General features: G+C 62.9%; 1 protein-coding gene across 1 annotated transcript in view; it reads right to left on the bottom strand.

Moving 5' to 3' along the window:
• Positions 1-2,417: 2,417 nt before the first annotated feature.
• CCDC187 (coiled-coil domain containing 187) overlaps positions 2,418-16,184 on the bottom strand; it is a 61,506-nt gene continuing 47,739 nt past the window's right edge. The window contains exons 18-26 of the mRNA XM_043470011.1: positions 15,604-15,761; positions 13,153-13,316; positions 11,952-12,071; positions 10,994-11,082; positions 10,736-10,805; positions 8,975-9,111; positions 8,518-8,636; positions 7,863-7,993; positions 2,418-7,652 (exon numbers count right to left, since the gene is read on the bottom strand). Of these exons, the coding sequence (XP_043325946.1) occupies positions 5,815-7,652; positions 7,863-7,993; positions 8,518-8,636; positions 8,975-9,111; positions 10,736-10,805; positions 10,994-11,082; positions 11,952-12,071; positions 13,153-13,316; positions 15,604-15,761 (2,826 nt within the window). The 3' untranslated portion in view covers positions 2,418-5,814. The remainder of the gene's footprint in view (positions 7,653-7,862; positions 7,994-8,517; positions 8,637-8,974; positions 9,112-10,735; positions 10,806-10,993; positions 11,083-11,951; positions 12,072-13,152; positions 13,317-15,603; positions 15,762-16,184) is intronic.

Below are 16,184 nucleotides of genomic sequence, written 5' to 3' on the forward strand. Positions count from 1 at the left end.
CAGGCCTTGTCGTCATTCAGTCGCTAAGTCTCGTCCGACTCTGCGACCCCATGGACTGCAGCACACTAGGCTTCCCTGTCCTTCACGATCTCCCGAAGTTTGCTCAAACTCATGTCCATTGCGTCGATGATGCCATCCAGTTCAGACCTTAGCAGACACTCAAAGTTCCCTGGAAGGACCGTGACCCTTCCCAGCCCCAGGTGTAAGCCCTGCTATCACTAACAGCTCTTTCTCTAGGGCTCTTATGTTCCCCGTCCAGGTACTGAGGAGGGCGAGGGAGGGTCTCTGGGACCCCAGCTGTCTGAGGCAGCCAGTGGGCCTATGTGCTGCCCTAGCCCAGCACTGGGAGGCTGACCTTGAAAACAACACCAGTGTCTCTAATCCGCAGCACACGATTGGTTTAATGAAAAGTTCTTAGGGAAAGCACGCCTCAGTTGCAAAGTGCAGCCACATGCAGAAGCATTCAGATGAGGTGGTGGGTTGTGTCTGAGAACCGTAACACTGGCTTCCATGGATTAGCCAGGCCCCACTTCCCTGCTTGAAGCTGGGTGCCTCCACCCCACACCCTCCTCAATCTGCCCCTCCTCCCAGTGGGAGAGGCACCTGCTCTCGGGACACTGAGACCCACCTGGGCAATTGTCTGTGCTGCCAGGCGGTCGTCAGGTACCAGAGGCAATTCTCAGATTTGTGAGATGCACGCTGATTTCAAAGGGAGTAAAATGTCGGGGAGTTTTGCATCTTAGATGAAATGAGGTATCGGTATTCCTGTTTACGGGGCTTCCCAGGTGGCGCTAGTGGTAAAGAACCCACCTGTCAATGCAGGGGACATAAGAGACACAGGTTTGATCCCTGGGTCGGGGAGATCCCCTGAAGGAAGGCATGGCAACCCACTCCAGTATTCTTGCCTGGAGAATCTCATGGACAGAGGAGCTTGGCAGACTACAGTCTATGGGGTCGCAAAGAGTCAGACACGACTGAAGTGACTTTGCACGCACGTACATTCTTGTTTACAGAGGGGAAATCTGGGCCTCGGAGGGCCCAGAGCAGGGGTTAAGGACCCGTGGAATGTATGTAGCAGAGGGACCTCCAACCCAGGTGCCTCCGACACGCGGGAGGGGCTGTTCTGATGCCCCTGACCGGGACAAAGGCAGAACTCTCGTCCCCCCACCCCGAGTCTCCCCCATGGTAGTCATCCCGTCATGCCGACTGGTGTCCAGCTGGGTGGCTGTGAGCCCTGGAGGTCAGGGCCGGCTGTCCCTTCTCCAAGCCCCCCTCATGGGGCAGCTTCCGCACAAGGGTGGGAGATGAAGGGGCAGGAGAGCGCCACTGCAGCCCGGCCCCGGAGCGGGTGCCGCCTCCACGCCCCTCAGCTGGCAGCTGGTTTCAGGCCCAGCTGGTTGAGGACACCAGCCGTTCTCCAGCAAATTTACAGGAGGATTGTTCCTGAGTGCTTGCCACGTGCCGGGGACAGAGCCTGGTGGGGACAGGCCTCTGTGTCCTCACAATGACGCCATGAAGAGGGCAGGGACTGTAGTCATGGAGGCGCGGGGGTGGGCATCCCCACCACAACCAAAGGCGCAGATGGAGCTGGCCCCAGCATTGTTAAATGTCCACGTCACCTGAACGGACACGGCCGAGGGGAAGCCCCTTAATCTGCTGCAGGTGAGCGGCAGGACGGGTGGGGGGGCTGCCCAGGGAGCCCCCGAGGGGGGCTGGGGTGCCGGGTGCATGTGTGATTCTGCCCTGCTCCTCAACCTGCAGTCACATGTTGCAAACACTTCTTCTACTCCTCGCTGTGCTCGGCGGGTGTTAAGAGACAGGGCTGGGGTGAAGGGGGCCGCTGGGCGGGGCCCAAGGCAGAGGAGCAGGCTGGCAGTCGATGGCTGGGGTGGGGTGGGTGGCTAGGACATGGGACGGGGGACAGACGTGGGACTTCAGACCCTCTGGGACCTCTTGCTGCAGGGGAGCCAGTGTTAAGATGCCGCTTGTCGGGCACTCACAGGACGGCCTTGTCCCTCAGCTGCAGGCGAACCTGACCCGGTGGCCCCAGCTCCCTCGGAGGGCCAGCGCGCTCTCCTCCCGCCCTGCGGGAGCCAGGCACCCCCACACGGGGCGGGGAGGGCACCCTCTAACAGGACCCACATGCTCCTGCGGGCGTGCGGCCTCCCCCAGCTGCTGCCATGGCCTTCGTCTGTATTTTATGGTGTGGCTGTTAGGGCTGCGCAGGGCCAGGCATCAGCAGGACTTGTAAAGCTCGTCTGGCGATTGGAGTTTAAGGCGCTGGGGGTGAGGTCCTGGGCGTTTGACGCAGGAGGGAACGGCTGAGCGGGGAGGCTGATGGAGATAGATCACGGGAAAATTCTGTGCGGGGTTTAACGGAGAAATAATCATTTTCTATGAAAGATAATGACTTCTCTGGAGGCTGGTATCAAGATTTATTGGCCCAAGAGGTTACAGGGATTGGAGCCAAGGCGAGCACGGTGAGACCTTGGAGGGAGCAATCTTGAAATTGAAGTCTCGCTTTGGGTCAATATGTCTGAATGCCACAGCCCTCAGCTCCACACACGTAACGTCGGCGGAGATTAAGCACGTCTGATAGCTTCGGTGGACAGTCTTCCTCCTCTGGCCAGTCACTGGATAAACCCAAGCTCCCTGGATCCAGCTCTCATGGGAAGGCAAAGGCCAGGGTCTTCATACAAGTCCTCCTTGACCAGACTCCCTTCAAGGGCGAGGGGCCACGGGGCCACAAAGTGACTCCAGGGACACACGTGCCTGCTGGGCACCCAGGAGGCCCCAAGTCCAGCTGCGGACATGGCCATGCCTGATGCCCAGCTATCAGCCCCGCCCGCAGCGGCCAGACCCAAGACTATCGAATCTGAGGCAAATCTGCCGGGTTTCGATGTGGGAGATTTATGACCGAACGTGATGTGTGTAAAATACATAATTCCTCTCACACGGCCTCGTAAATCCAAAAGGGTCAGCGATAAATAGAAAAAAAAAAAATAAAAAATCACAGACTAATTTGTTCAGAAAACTAGGGGGAAATCAATAAGAAAGCTGTAGCTCAAAATTTGTCCTGAAATTGTGTAGGTGGAGAATGCACACACATTTTCCCCCAGTGGGCCCAAACCTCTTCTGGGCTCTCAGGCGGGCTTGAGAAGATCGGGCGTCAAGTCAACATGGGTTGTTGTGACTGCTGCTCCCCAGGACAGTGATCCCGTCCTGCGTGAGCTGGGGTATAATGCAGGCTGGGCCGGTGAGCTGGTCCCTCGGAGTGGCTGCCCCAGAGGCTGGAGCCTGGAGACGACGGTGGCGGTTCCTGCTTTGGCCTGCAGGGTTCTATGGGGTCTGAGAGGCAGCATCTGGAGGCTTTGCCAGGCCAGCTTCGGAGACGCCGCCCACTCTAAATGACAAGTACTGGAAAGTCTGGGTCTCTTCCCCCGGGTCCTATAAATGCTAAGTGAATGAGTTCCTCTCCTAAAGTGGAGTGAGGGCTGCAGGAGAGGAGTTCTTGTCATTCTGACTTGACAGCTGACTTCCCAGGACCTCACGGGGGTCATATCCTGGACCAGCACCAGGACATCGATGTCCCTTAGGCCAACACGCCACCGACTGCTTGACTCTGGACTCCCTGTCAAGCAGGTGTTTTCCAATTTGAGAACTGGGAATGGATGGACAGATGCTATAGTTGATGCAGGTAGAAAACTGATAGATGATACAAATGATAGATGATGGATAGAGAATAAATAGATGATAGGTAGATAAGTGATGTGTGTGTAGTCACGTCTGACTCTTTGTGACCCCATGGACTGTAGCTTGACAGGCTCCTCTGACCTTGGGATTTCTCAGGCAGGAATGCTGGAGTGGGTTGCTATGTCCTCCTCCAGGGGATCTTCCAGGGATTGAACCCGGGTCTCCCGCATCTCCTGCAGTGGCAGGCAGGTTCTTTACCACCTGGGAAGCCCATATGGATAACTGATGGATGGTTTAGACGACAGGCGGGGAGAGACTGCCGTAGGACACAGAGAGTAACTTCTGAGAGATCAAGCGCAGCGTAAGTGAGCCTTATCTCAAGAAATCCTAACCACATCAGAAGTTTAGAAGCCGACCTGAAAGCTGCTTCCTTTTATTTATTTAATTTTCGGCCATGCTGTGTGACATGTGGGATCTTAGTCCCCCGACCAGGGATTGAACCCACGCCACGCCCGCCGCCCCGGTAGTGGAAGCGCAGAGCCCTAACCACTGGATCACCAGGGAAGTCCCCGCTTCCTTTTATGAAAGAGCTGATTGTTGGGCTCACTGAAAAGCTACTTCTCCTCCAAGTGCGCAGATGACAATTCAGGAGAGAAAGACTGACAACATTGAAATGAGCCAGCCCCACGAGGACAGGGACAGAGCAGGGGCGTTGAGAAGACAGTGTTGGTTTCCAGTGAATTCGCTGGAGCACCAGCTCAGAGGTGCTCTCGCATTAGAACCAACACACACACACGATGCAGCCTTCTGCTCCTCCTGGGGAGGGCGGGGTGGCTGCAGACAAGGTGGGAACCGGCGACAGGACGCGGGGGGCCGGCTGAACCGGCCTGTGCCCTGGCGACGGCGCTTCCGCACGGCTCTGGGGGACAAGGGGGCTGCAGGGACCCCTCAGAGCCCATCAGCGGCTCGTGGGGTGGCTGCGGGGAGAGGTCAGTGCTGCAGTGGCCTGTCCTTCAGCCCCTGAAGGTCAGCTGCCCTGGTCTCACCCCGAGGTGGCCCGAGGGCTCCCCCGCCCAGTCTACTGAGACCCACGTCACTGCGGCCCACGCCCGGCGGTCTCGCCCCGTCCTCCCGTCTCAGCCTCTCCCCACTTCCTTCCCACGGGAAACCCTCCTGGTGCTTGACTGGGCATCAACTTCCTGGACGCCCGCCTGAGTCTGGTGCTGAGGGGGACAGGCGCTCTCGCAAGGGGACACCTGCGAGGCCGTCCCTGCAGGAGCGCCTCGTGCAGGAGCCCACATGCCACCGCCTCTGGAACCCACCGGGGCCTTGCTGCGTCTAGGAGGGCCCGTTCGACGGCCAGCCTGGCAAGGGGCTCTCATTTCTTCCGGGAGGCGTCCTGAGCACCCTCGGGGAGGCAGGGGTCTACCCCAGCCCAGAGGCCGGGCGGAGGGTGACCTGGCCGCCGGCGAGATGAACTTCTCCCCGAGCTGCCGCCTCCTCTAATCTGCACAAGGGGACGCACACAGACCTCCCAGCCCAGAGTCACCAGCTGGACGCCGCGGAGGCACCAGGTTTATCCTTCAGCAATCAGAGGCAGGCAAACACCCCCACGGATGGTTTCCCAACGAGGCAAATCCGAGAGGGCGTGCCAGTGCAGACGTAACCCCCAGCCTCAGCATCTGGCCTCCCCGATCCCCCAAAGCTGCGCTCTCATCCTCTCGGCCCCTCCTGAGGCCCACGGCAACCCATCCCGGCCCCTCTCCTTGGGACCGTGTCCTTCCAGTAGGTGACCTCCTCACCTTTTCTTGGCTGGCCAGATCTGCATGCGTCCCACACACCCTTTGACCTTAACCTCTGGGTCAGAGCCAATTTGCAGGTGACATCCAATCGATGGCCCAGTCTCAGCCAGCCGCCCACAGGTGGCCCCACCCAGGGCAAGTCCAGGCTTCCTGACGCCCCCAGCACGCTCACACACACGCACATGCTAACGCACAGTCACATCGCAACGTGTCCGGGACCTTGCTGAGTCTAGGAGGCCTCATTCGATGGCCAGCCAGGCAGGGGGCTCTCACAGACAACGTCTGTGTCCCCGCAGCCCCCCGCCACCACCCCGTCTTCTCAGAAGTCCAGCCTTCCCCACGACCGCCCAGTGGCCGCCGTGTGAGCCCGCATGCCCTGGCTGGGCCCCTCTGCCGCCGGGCTGCCTGCTGGGGCTGCCTCCGAGAGCACGGCCAGGGTGTCCCTCAGGATCCTGCTGCTGAGCTGGGCGGACAGCAGGTCCACCATCTCGGCTGTCTCCACGCCTGGGAGGGCAGCGTGCGGTCCGGCACCCAGAGCCGGAGCAGGGTCCCCCTGCCCGGAGCCAGGCAGTCCTGGGTCCCCAGCTGCCAGACTCCCCACAGACACACAGGCCACTCTGGACAGGGTCAGGGGCTGCGCTGACAGCACTGGGAGCCACCCCGGGGCATCCCCTGCTCCCCCACAGCAGGGAGACCCCAAGCTGACCGGTTCAGACAACCGGCTGTCCATGGCCTGGTCCCTCCCAACAGAACCTGATCCACCCAGTTCTCCCCCAAAGCTTCTGCCCTGTCCTGCTACCCCAAGGCAGAGCCCGGCCTCCTCCTGGGGCCCCGGGGATGGTGACTCAGACAGACCCTCCCCAGACAAGGAGGACCACTCTGCCATAATGAGGGAGGCAGCTTCCTCTGGGGTGTCCAGCGAGCCCTCAGGACACACAGCATCTTCAGGTGGGGTAGGGAAGTCTTCTGAGTGGAGGCTGGCAGGGTTGGCCTCTCCGTCCGCTGGGAGGATGGGAGGCAGAGGAGGGAGGCAAGCGTCCCTCTGGGTGGAGGGCGGGAGGTGGAAGCTGCTGTGAGACAGCGCCTCGTCCACCGGGGACAGGATCTCAGGCAAGACGTCGCCGGCCAGAGGAATGCAGGCTTCCTCCAGGACAGGGGGAGTTCTGCTTCCCCCACACCCAGGGGCCCAGCTCTCAGCTGTCTCGGCTACCTGCCCACTGGGGTCCCCAGGAGGAGCCCCTGGCATCAAGAGGACCTCAGGCTCAGAGGAGGTCTGTAGAGGTTTCCCATCAGTGGAAGGGCTTGGGTGAGTGCCCCAGGGCCCCTCTGGGCAGCCACCCGAGGCCCGCGGAAGCGCCGCCTCTCCTCTTTTGCCAAACTCAGAGGCCGAGGTCCCGGAGGGGAAGGAAAGGGTCAAGTGTAAATCACCCGAGGAAGAGGTTTGGGATGGGAGCCTTGCTCCTGCAGCCTCCCGGGACCGCCGCTGAGCTTTTCCTGTATCTGATCCACTGGTCGGGCTCCCACCGGTTCCAGAATCTTCCCGCCCCTTCCCTGGGCCCAGGAAGGGAGGCAGGACAAGGGGCACCCCAGCCCGTTCCAAGTGGGATGCGCGTCCTACAGGCGAGCAGCGCCCTGGGGCTGGCCCGGCACCGGCGCCAGGGTCCCGTGGGCTCTCCCGGCCCCAGACCTCGGTGGACAACTCGGACTGCTCCAACCCCGACCACAGAGACTGGGCAACAGGGAGACCCCCTGCCGGAGCCAGGCCGCCTGCCCCAGTGCCAGAGCCGTGCCCGGAAAGGGCCTCAGTGCCCTCCAGCCCCTCCCAGGTCTCCGGCTCTCCGCCCCGGTGGAACCCCCAGGAGTCCAGAGCAGGGAGCCCCCCAGCCCAGCTGAGGTCTGTGTCCGGAGTGTCCCCAGCTTCCCCATCCGAGAGGGAGGTGGGGCTCTCAGAAAGCTGGACCAGGATGGCGGATGCTTTCTGAAACTCCTGGAGGGAAGGGCAGGACGGGAGGCTCGCCGAGGAGGCGGCAGTGGACCGTGGAGAAGACGCCTCTGAGCAGGCGCTGGGGGTGGACTCGGAGCCCAGGTCCCAAGGGGCCGTGAGCTGGGCCGGGGGGCCACCCTCGTGCGGGGCTGGGGGTGCTGCCACCTCAGTTGCTGCAGAGAAAGGAGAGTTTAGGGATGATGTCACCACCTTTACGCTGAGGATGTTCCGCCAACCCTGGGAAGGATACAGCCCATATCCCACGGCCCCCAAGCCGGTGGATCAAAAGCAGAAGACCCCAGGCGGAGACAGAGTGCCCAGGCGGTGGGGAGGGCAGGGGCCGTGGGAGTGGGCTGGCTCTGACTGGAAAGCTGGTCCATTACCTGGGGACTGGTCCTCACGCGAGAGCGGGGCCCTTGAGGGGCTGGGGGTGTCACCAGGAGACAAGGTTGGCAGGGCAGCTTCCAGGCAGGAGAAAGGGGTGTGGGGGTTCTCCTGCTGACAGGTCTCTACCCTGCAAGCACAGCGTGAAGACTTAGGGTGCCCCCAGAGGGAGCCCCATCTTCCAGCCTCCCCCCTTGGGCCCAGAGTCTCCTCCGCAGGGGGCCTTCAGCCACTGCAGATGCTTAAAACACCTGCCTGCCAGCTGTCTGTCCCCCAGCGGAAGTGACCATCAGAGGCCAGGGCTCCCCCAGCAGGGTCTATCTTCAGGGGCTTCTGGCCTCAGTACCCCCTGGATCAGGCAGCTAGGAGTCACCATCAGAGAGATCCAGAGGCGGCGCTCCCTCGAGGGACCCCTACAGCTGCCCCCACCCAGAATCCTGGGCCGACATACCAGGGTGCGTCTTTGTTTCCTAAGCCGGGGGGTCAGACTCAAGAGGGCACGCGGGTGGGCTGGGGTGCATAGTGGCCCCAGCCCAGCATGAAGGGCACCAGGAGTGGGTGAGTGTCCCCCAGCAAGAGAGCAGGATGCTCTGGCCAAACTGTCTCCAGGCCCCAGGGTCCCCCAGCCCGAGCCGCCCTCCAGGCCCCCCACACCTCTGCTCCCCTGAGCAGCTCCGAGCAGCCTCCACAGGGGCAGGCCCCTCCACGGGGCTGCCGGCAAAGTCCGGCCCTGGTTCCGACCCCGCGGGACTCCTGCCACCTTCAGCCACCTGCTGGAAACACCATGGAGAGACGCCACGGTCAGGGTGGGGCGACCTCTGCTGGACCTCAGGCCGTGTCCCTTAGCTGTGGACAGAGCCCCTGTGTTCTTGTGACCACAGTAAGGAACAAAGGCCGTCCCCCAAAGAGGGCCACAAAGACCCGCCAAATCAGACATCCCTCCTCCCAGTGGGCTCCAAAGACCTGTCAGCAGACAGGATTCCCCTGAGAAGGCTCAGAGATCCCACCCATCAACAGCCTGCATCTGATGGACGAGGGGCCCCTGCACCAAAGCCACACAGGAGGGCCCCCGCCTGGCCCGCAGAGAGCACAGGGCCAGGCCCAGACTCACACGGGCTTCCTGGGGGCCGTGGGGACGCCCTGCGCTCAGAGAGGGACTCTGGCCTTGGAAGTGTGATGCTGGGCTTCCCGTCAGAGCCCGGGTCTTTTCCTCCGCCGGCCGGGGGCTGGGGCTGGTCTGGGGGTCTCCTAGGGGGCACAGAGACCATGAGCGCTGACGGGCACAGAAGGCAGAGGATGCAGTGGGCACAGGGTCCCGGGACGCTGAAGCCACGTGCAAACAGCCTTAGCGTCCCAAACAGCCACCACACCTGCTTGTGTTTGGTTAGAGTGAGGACAGAAAAATACAAGGTTAGCTACTCCTAAAATTACCCTCTTGTTGGACAGTTACTGAGGTGAAGACTCAGGAGAAACTTTAGAGGCAGCATTTACAATGTAGATTTAAAAGCCCTCTTTATGGTGGTTTTTGGGTGGAGCTTGCAGACCCTCTGCACAGCTGCTCTTTTCCTCCGTGTCCACTCTTCCGGGGCTGGGCTGGGGGGCTGGGCCGGGGGAGGGAGGGAGGAGGTGTGGGGACGTGTCAAGGTCACCACCGCACAGCTGGAAGGTTGGCAAAGTGGGGGCGGGGGGCTGCAGTGGGGTCTCTGTCAAGAAACCCCAGGGAGTTACCATCTTCCTACACGTCCAGTCCACGCTGGGACCCGGCAGGGACAGCAAGGCCCAGGGGTCCGTGTCAGTCCCAAGGCCACAGGCCCAAGGGGACCAGAGCTCTTTGGCTAAAGCTTGGATTTGTGGAAGCTCCACCAACGGGAACGCCTCCCTTTTGTCCGCGGCCCACGGTGAAGGCCACGCTTGTTGTTGCTGATAGTCACTCAGCAGTGTTTGACTCTCTGCGGCCCCACGGCCTGTACCCCAGCAGGCTCCTCTGTCCATGGGATTTCCCAGCAAGAATACTGGAGTGGGTTGCCATCTCCTTCTCCAGGGGATCTTCCCAACCCAGGGATTAAACGTGCGTCTCCTGCTTGGCAGGTGGATTCACCACCACTGAGCCACCTGGGAAGCCGCAAGGGCAAGGTGCTGTGGGTCGAGCTGAAGGCCTGTGACGGGGCAGGCTCAGTGCCAGGTCAGACAGAGCCAGCGCCAGTCCTGGACCTCCACCACGAGCTCTTCAGGCAGTCCAATGCCCCAGGGCAGTTCCAGCCTCCTCTCATCTGCCCCAATCTGTCCTGAGGATGCTCTCCCAGGCCAGACCACAGGGAGCCCCCAGGCACACAACTGGTCTGAACAACTTCTCTGCTGCTCCCGGGGGTGGCTGTTGAGAGGGGCTTCTGAGCCCAAGACGTGGACTCAGGCCTGAGAGGTGAGCTCCAAGGTGGCACCAGGGCTTTGAGACAAGGCGGGGCCCCGGGACGCCCCACCCTGGGCGTCCAGCCTGCTGTCCCCCAACGCACCACTGGGGGTCCCCAGAGCCGTGAAGGAGTCTGCTCCACCCTGGGAATCAGTGCATGCAAAAAGCTCTCTTTAGCTAAGAAGACACTTCCGGCACGCCGGTTCCCACGTCACTAAAGGTCTGGACCAGATAAACCAAGTGGGGACCACAACAAGCAGAGCAGGCTAGGGCTTTCCCTTCCAGCAGAAAAGGGGCCACGTCGCCCCAAGAGGCACAGAGCAGAGGCATCTCCCACCTGTGCCAGGCTTCAGGTGGTCTCCCCTGGGTCTCCCTGTCCTTGTCTGGGGGCTGGCACCGCCTTGGGGGGGGGGACACACCCAGTTGGGGGAGCTTCTGGCAAGGCTCACGCATGGGAGGACTTACCCGGGGGTGGCTCCTTCACCGGCAGGAACCAGATCTGAGCAGCAGGAAGGCTGCCCTCCACGTTGCCCGCCTGTGTATACAACGGGGGACGGGAGATGGCCATCCTGTAGGAGCCACCTGCGGGGGGGACGCTGAGGACCACCCATCAGGACAGGAACTGAGCCCGGGCCCACCAAGACCGGGCGCAGGTCGGCAGGACAGGGGAGGGCCCCCCCAAGTGGGCAAAGAGGTAGAAGGGCTTTCTGGGGGTGTGCGTACAGGAGAGGCTGGGCCTGGTGGCCATCCTGTGTCCAGGGAGGTCGCCCGCGGAAGGCCTGGCAGAGGGACATCAGGCTGCCCCCTTGGCTCTAAAAGACATACAAACCCGTACACTGTGGCTTCCACCAGCCTCAGACAGAGCCCTCCAGAGCTGGGGGTGGGGGGGGTAGGAACCTGGGGAGAGCCCTCAGTGCTCAAGGGGACCCCCAAGAACTTGGGGAGAGCCCTCAGTGCTCGAGGGGAGCCCCAAGAACTTGGGGAGAGCCCTCAGTGCTCGAGGGGACCCCCAAGAACTTGGGGAGAGCCCTCAGTGCTCGAGGGGAGCCCCAAGAACTTGGGGAGAGCCCTCAGTGCTCGAGGGGAGCCCCAAGAACATGGGGAGAGCCCTCAGTGCTCGAGGGGAGCCCCAAGAACCTGGGAAGAGCCCTCAGTGCTCGAGGGGACCCTCAAGAACCTGGGGAGAGCCCTCAGTGCTCGAGGGGAGCCCCAAGAACTTGGGGAGAGCCCTCAGTGCTCGAGGAGAGCCCCAAGAACCTGGGAAGAGCCCTCAGTGCTTGAGGGGACCCCCAAGAACCTGGGAAGAGCCCTCAGTGCTCGAGGGGACCCCCAAGAACTTGGGAGATCCCTCAGTACTCGAGGGGAGCCCCAAGAACCTGGGGAGAGCCCTCAGTACTCAAGGGGAGGCCCAAGAACTTGGGAGATCCCTCAGTACTCGAGGGGAGCCCCAAGAACCTGGGGAGAGCCCTCAGTACTCAAGGGGAGGCCCCAGAACCTGTGGAGACCCTCCAGAGCATGGGGGAACCCCCGGACCTGCAGAGCAAGAAGAGCTGGTCTCCCAGGAAGGGTCTCACAGACGCTCCAGTCCTCCTGCCCCTCCGTCTTCAGAGACCAGTCCCACAAGCGCCCAGGCCCCACTGTTCCCTGGGACCCCAGCGCCGCACTCCTGACCCCTCCTCGCCTTCCTCTCCTTCGCTTGCCCAGCGGGTCTGTTTGCACAGGCCCCTCAGCATTCCTCCCTGTGCTTCCCAGACGGTGTTCCAGGACACCCTGGGGTTCTGAGACGTTCCCCAGGGTGACCCTGGGGGCCAAAGAAGCTCAGTGAGCAGGGTCTCCGAGCCCCCCTGCAACTCACCCCCCACCCCCTCGCCCCCTCTTGTCTGTTTACAGAACCTCCTCTACATTAGTGTCACTGCCTGGAGAGTGCAGAGAAATCAGCAAACCTGTGTCAGCAGGGATGCGGTTTTTGCTAAGAGCAGGGCTTCCAGTCACGGGGCTTTTTAGGGGACGGGGTGGAGGGCAGGCTGTCCCAACCCTCAGTGCCTGCAAACCCTTATGTGAAACTAGGGTCTTTGCAGATGCAGACACACCACAAGCCAAGGAGGCCTGGAGGCCCCCGAAACTGGAAAAGGTGGGGAGTGCCTTCTGCCTACACATGGATTTCAGGCTTATGGCCTCCAGAACTGAGAGACAGGAAGTTTCTGTCCTTTTAAGCCACAGATGTTGGGTAATTTGCCAGGGCGCAGGCCCCTCACTGCATAGAGGGGAGGGGGAGGAGCTGGATGGGGCGCCCTGCCAGGCGGGGGGGCCACACCAGCTGCTCTAGGGGCTCCCTGGGGTGTCTGTGGGCTGGGGGGGTACAAGGCGGGAGATGGGGACAGCCTGGGGGCACGTCCAGCTCCCTGTCTGGACAGGTCCCCTGCCTGGAGGCCTGAGTGACCCAAGAGCCTGCCCAGCCCTGAGCCCGGGGCAGGCCTGGCGGGCCCCTGCTCCCACCCTTGGTGGAGGCAGCGTCACGAACATCTGGACTCAGTCGGGCAGCATGTCCTGCGGTGTTCTCGGGCAGGTCTGAGGTTCTGGGGACGAGCCTGGCTCAGCTGGCTGCTCTGAGTTGTCGCATTGCCAGGAGGAGGAGCGGCCGATCTGGGTGGCCTCTCCCACCCCGGCCAGCCCCCACCATCTGGAAAGGCAGCCCGCCTGAGCGCCCAAACATAGGGACAGGGAGGCCGGGTCGCCCCGAGCACACAGCTCCGGCCAGGCCCAGCGGGATGTAGGTCTGTCTGACCCTGAACCGACCGCAAGCCCGAAGCGGGCCTGAGTTGCCAGGGCTGAGGGGGTGGCGTCTGTCCTCAGCTGCCACCGCTGCCGCCCTGCCTGGTTACCTTGGCCCGTGTGGCTATGGCTCTCCGGGGGTTGGCCTCCGGCATCAGGTCGGCCAGCCGCTGCGGGTGCGTCCTCGTCCCACGCCAGCCTCGGAGGCTGCGGGTGACCGTCTGCAGCTGAAGCTGCCAGAGGGGGTGTCCCATCCTGCGGCTCGTCGAGTCGGCTGCAAGGCAGTGCAGGGTGGGCTGGGGTGACCACTCACCCGGCTGCTCCTCCACTCCCAGGTGGCCAGCCCTGACCAGAACATTCCACCAGTGGAGCAGCACCTCACATCCAGGGGACAGCTGCATGCAGTGGCCAAGCGGTCAGCACCGGGAGAAGGAAGACGGGCCCCGGCCCCTCCCTGCCCGGCAGCTTCTCGAGCAGGGCCTGCACCCCTAAATGGGACCACCGCTGGGGGTGGCAGGGGACGTGTGGGGAGGGAGACTCTGTCTGTGCCCCTGTTCCCTCAGGACCTCTGCATGGAGCCCGACCCCCCGGCCCGAGGGCAGCACTCAACGTGCCTGGGTCCCACCTGAGCTCCGGGCACACGGACGGCAGGAAAAGCGCCCCATCGTGGCCCCAGAGGGGGGCTGGGAACAGGACTGCCAGGTTTCCTGGTTCCTTCTGGGTTTAAGGTCATGCCCACGGGGAGCCTTGTTCTAGAACATTCCCCCGCTCTCAGGCGCAGCAGGGCGTTCCTTCCGTTCCCTTTCTTCCCAGGCACGCGCTGCAACTGGGCACAGCTTGCTGCTCCCCCAGGGCGGCCCTGAGCGTCCCCCTCCCCGGGACTGGCACCCATGGCAGGGTGTGGACTGGGGAGCGGGGTCAGAGGGCTGTCTTAGCCGAGAAACTGGGTCTCGGGCTTTCGAAGGAGGAGACGTCTCGGGGGGCTGGAGTTCTGACCTGCAGGGCAGGAAGTAGCAGGCACCTGTCCGCACCAGTGTGTCCAGATGCAGGGCCCGGCCCGCCCCGGGGGAAGGATGCAGAGGACCAGAAGGGGCTGTGCCTGGCCCAGAACCTGGCCGAACTGAACCGGAATGGAAGGCCCCGCCCCCGCCTCCTTAAAGAGGTACCAGCCCTCCCCCAGCCCTCCCCAGTGCACACCGGGTCTCAGGCCGGAGCCCCCAGCCAGGGCAGCGAGGGCCCCCACAGGCCCTGGATCAGGGATGCGTCCCAGCCCTGAGCAGCTCAGCGCTCCGCTGAGCTTCTCTTGAGGGAACGAAAGTACGAAGCAGTCTGTCCAGGTGGCAGGACCTCCCGGGGAGCTTCCAGGCCTCTGAAGCCTCCCTCGTAGACACACAGCTCTGCTCTGGTTTCTGACTTGCATCACTGTTGTGATGAGGAGCCTCATGCCCCGCCAGGACCTCGACTCCAGGACACACCCCTCACCCTCGGGGCGAGCAGCCAGCCCCAGTGCCATAAACAAACTCCTGGTACCAAGAGGGTCCGGTCCGGTCAGCCAGGAAGCCTGTCAGAGATTCCTGGGCTGGGTGATCAACAGCCACGTGAACTATAGATCAGCGTGTGAAAAGCGCTCTCAGAGGGCCCAGGGCCAAGTGTGCGACGACCCCCTTTCCTGGGAGAGGCATGAAAACGGGCCCCCCACTGGAAGGGGCCGCTGGACGGCAGTGGTACCCCCAGGGGCAGGCAGGGGTCCTGAGAAGGCCACTCTTGAGGGGCCAGCCCCTTCCCAGGGTTGGGGGTCACCTCTGCGGCCTCAACCCCAGGTTGTGGCTTTGGGTGGGGGCGCTCAGCTTAGAGCCTGGCGGGCGGCCAACCCTCAGGGGAGGAGCTGGGAGCTTGCTAGGAGGAAAGGGGGCCTCGTGGGCTCTCAAGGGCCATTGTAATGAAGACGGAAGAGGAGGAGGGGTCCCAGTGCGGGGTCATCAGGACACTCTTGATGGGAATAAAGCGGCTCGGCTCCCATCCACAGCCAGGACTCTGCCCCCTGCCCCAGACGACTCAGCCCTGGGGGGCCTTTGGCTGCAAGCTGAGGCCAGTGGCCCCGCATCCAGGCTTCCAGAAAAGGCCAAGCCACCCCAGCCGGGGGAACAGCCCACGCCAGCCTCGAAAGGGAGTGCCTGGCAGCTAGGGGGTCCCACGCACACAGCACCCACCCAGGTCGGTCCATCTGACCTGTGTCACTGTGCCCTACAGCAGCCCTGGGGATGGTGGCACCCCATTCCCATTCAGCCAACGAGCGGGGAGGACACACCCCGGCCAGTGGCCCAGCTGCGAATGAGCCAAATCCCTGCGCTTCTCCCAGCGGGCCAGGGAGGTTCTGGCCTCAGCCACCAGCCCCATGGGCCAGCCGGTGGGGCAGGAGCCCCCTCCCAGTCCTCCAGCATCCCTGCCCCTCCTCCCTGTGGCCAGGTGTGCAGGGCCCAACGGCTGTGACACCACGGCCACCCAGCAGGCAAGGCTTTTAATGGCAAGCGCCAGGGCCAGGGCTGCCCGTGACGACTCACTGCGGGACTGGCAGGCTCTCGCTCCTCTGCGGGTGCTGGCTGAAGGGGCTGCCAGGCGTGTGCCGGGCGTGTGAGGAGCCCTGGGCCGGCCCCTCCGGCTGCTGGGGGCTTGTCCCGGGGCCCTCCTCCCGCCTGGCCTTGACTTCAGGGCTGGAACTCTAAGAGAAACAGCGCGGAGCAAGCTGGTCCACCTCCCCTTAGGAAAAGCAGGAGGCGGCTTCATGCAGCGGCTGCCATGGCAGGGCAGCCACCAGCTCGGCGGGCAGCCTGCTCCCATGAGGAGGCAGCGGGCTGGCTGAAACAGGGGTCCTCAACTCACGGGAGCCCCACGGTCCGTTGCTAACAGTCCCCAACGGTGCAGACAAGAGGCCCAGAGCTGGGGGTGGGCCCTTGCCTAAGGCTGCCCAGGTCGCCGGGCTGGAACCCACAGAGGTGGGGGCTGTGGAATCCGGCAGCCCTGGGCCCCTCTCCTGCAGGCTTGGCTGGGATGATGGGATGACCGCTAAACTACCCCAGCTGCTCTGCAGAACCCAGTCCACCACCCTCCGCCGCCCGCCAGGTGAGACAGTCACCATCCCCAA

Source organism: Cervus canadensis, chromosome 5 (assembly GCF_019320065.1).
Source record: "Cervus canadensis isolate Bull #8, Minnesota chromosome 5, ASM1932006v1, whole genome shotgun sequence".
NCBI classification, from domain to species: Eukaryota; Metazoa; Chordata; class Mammalia; order Artiodactyla; family Cervidae; genus Cervus; species Cervus canadensis.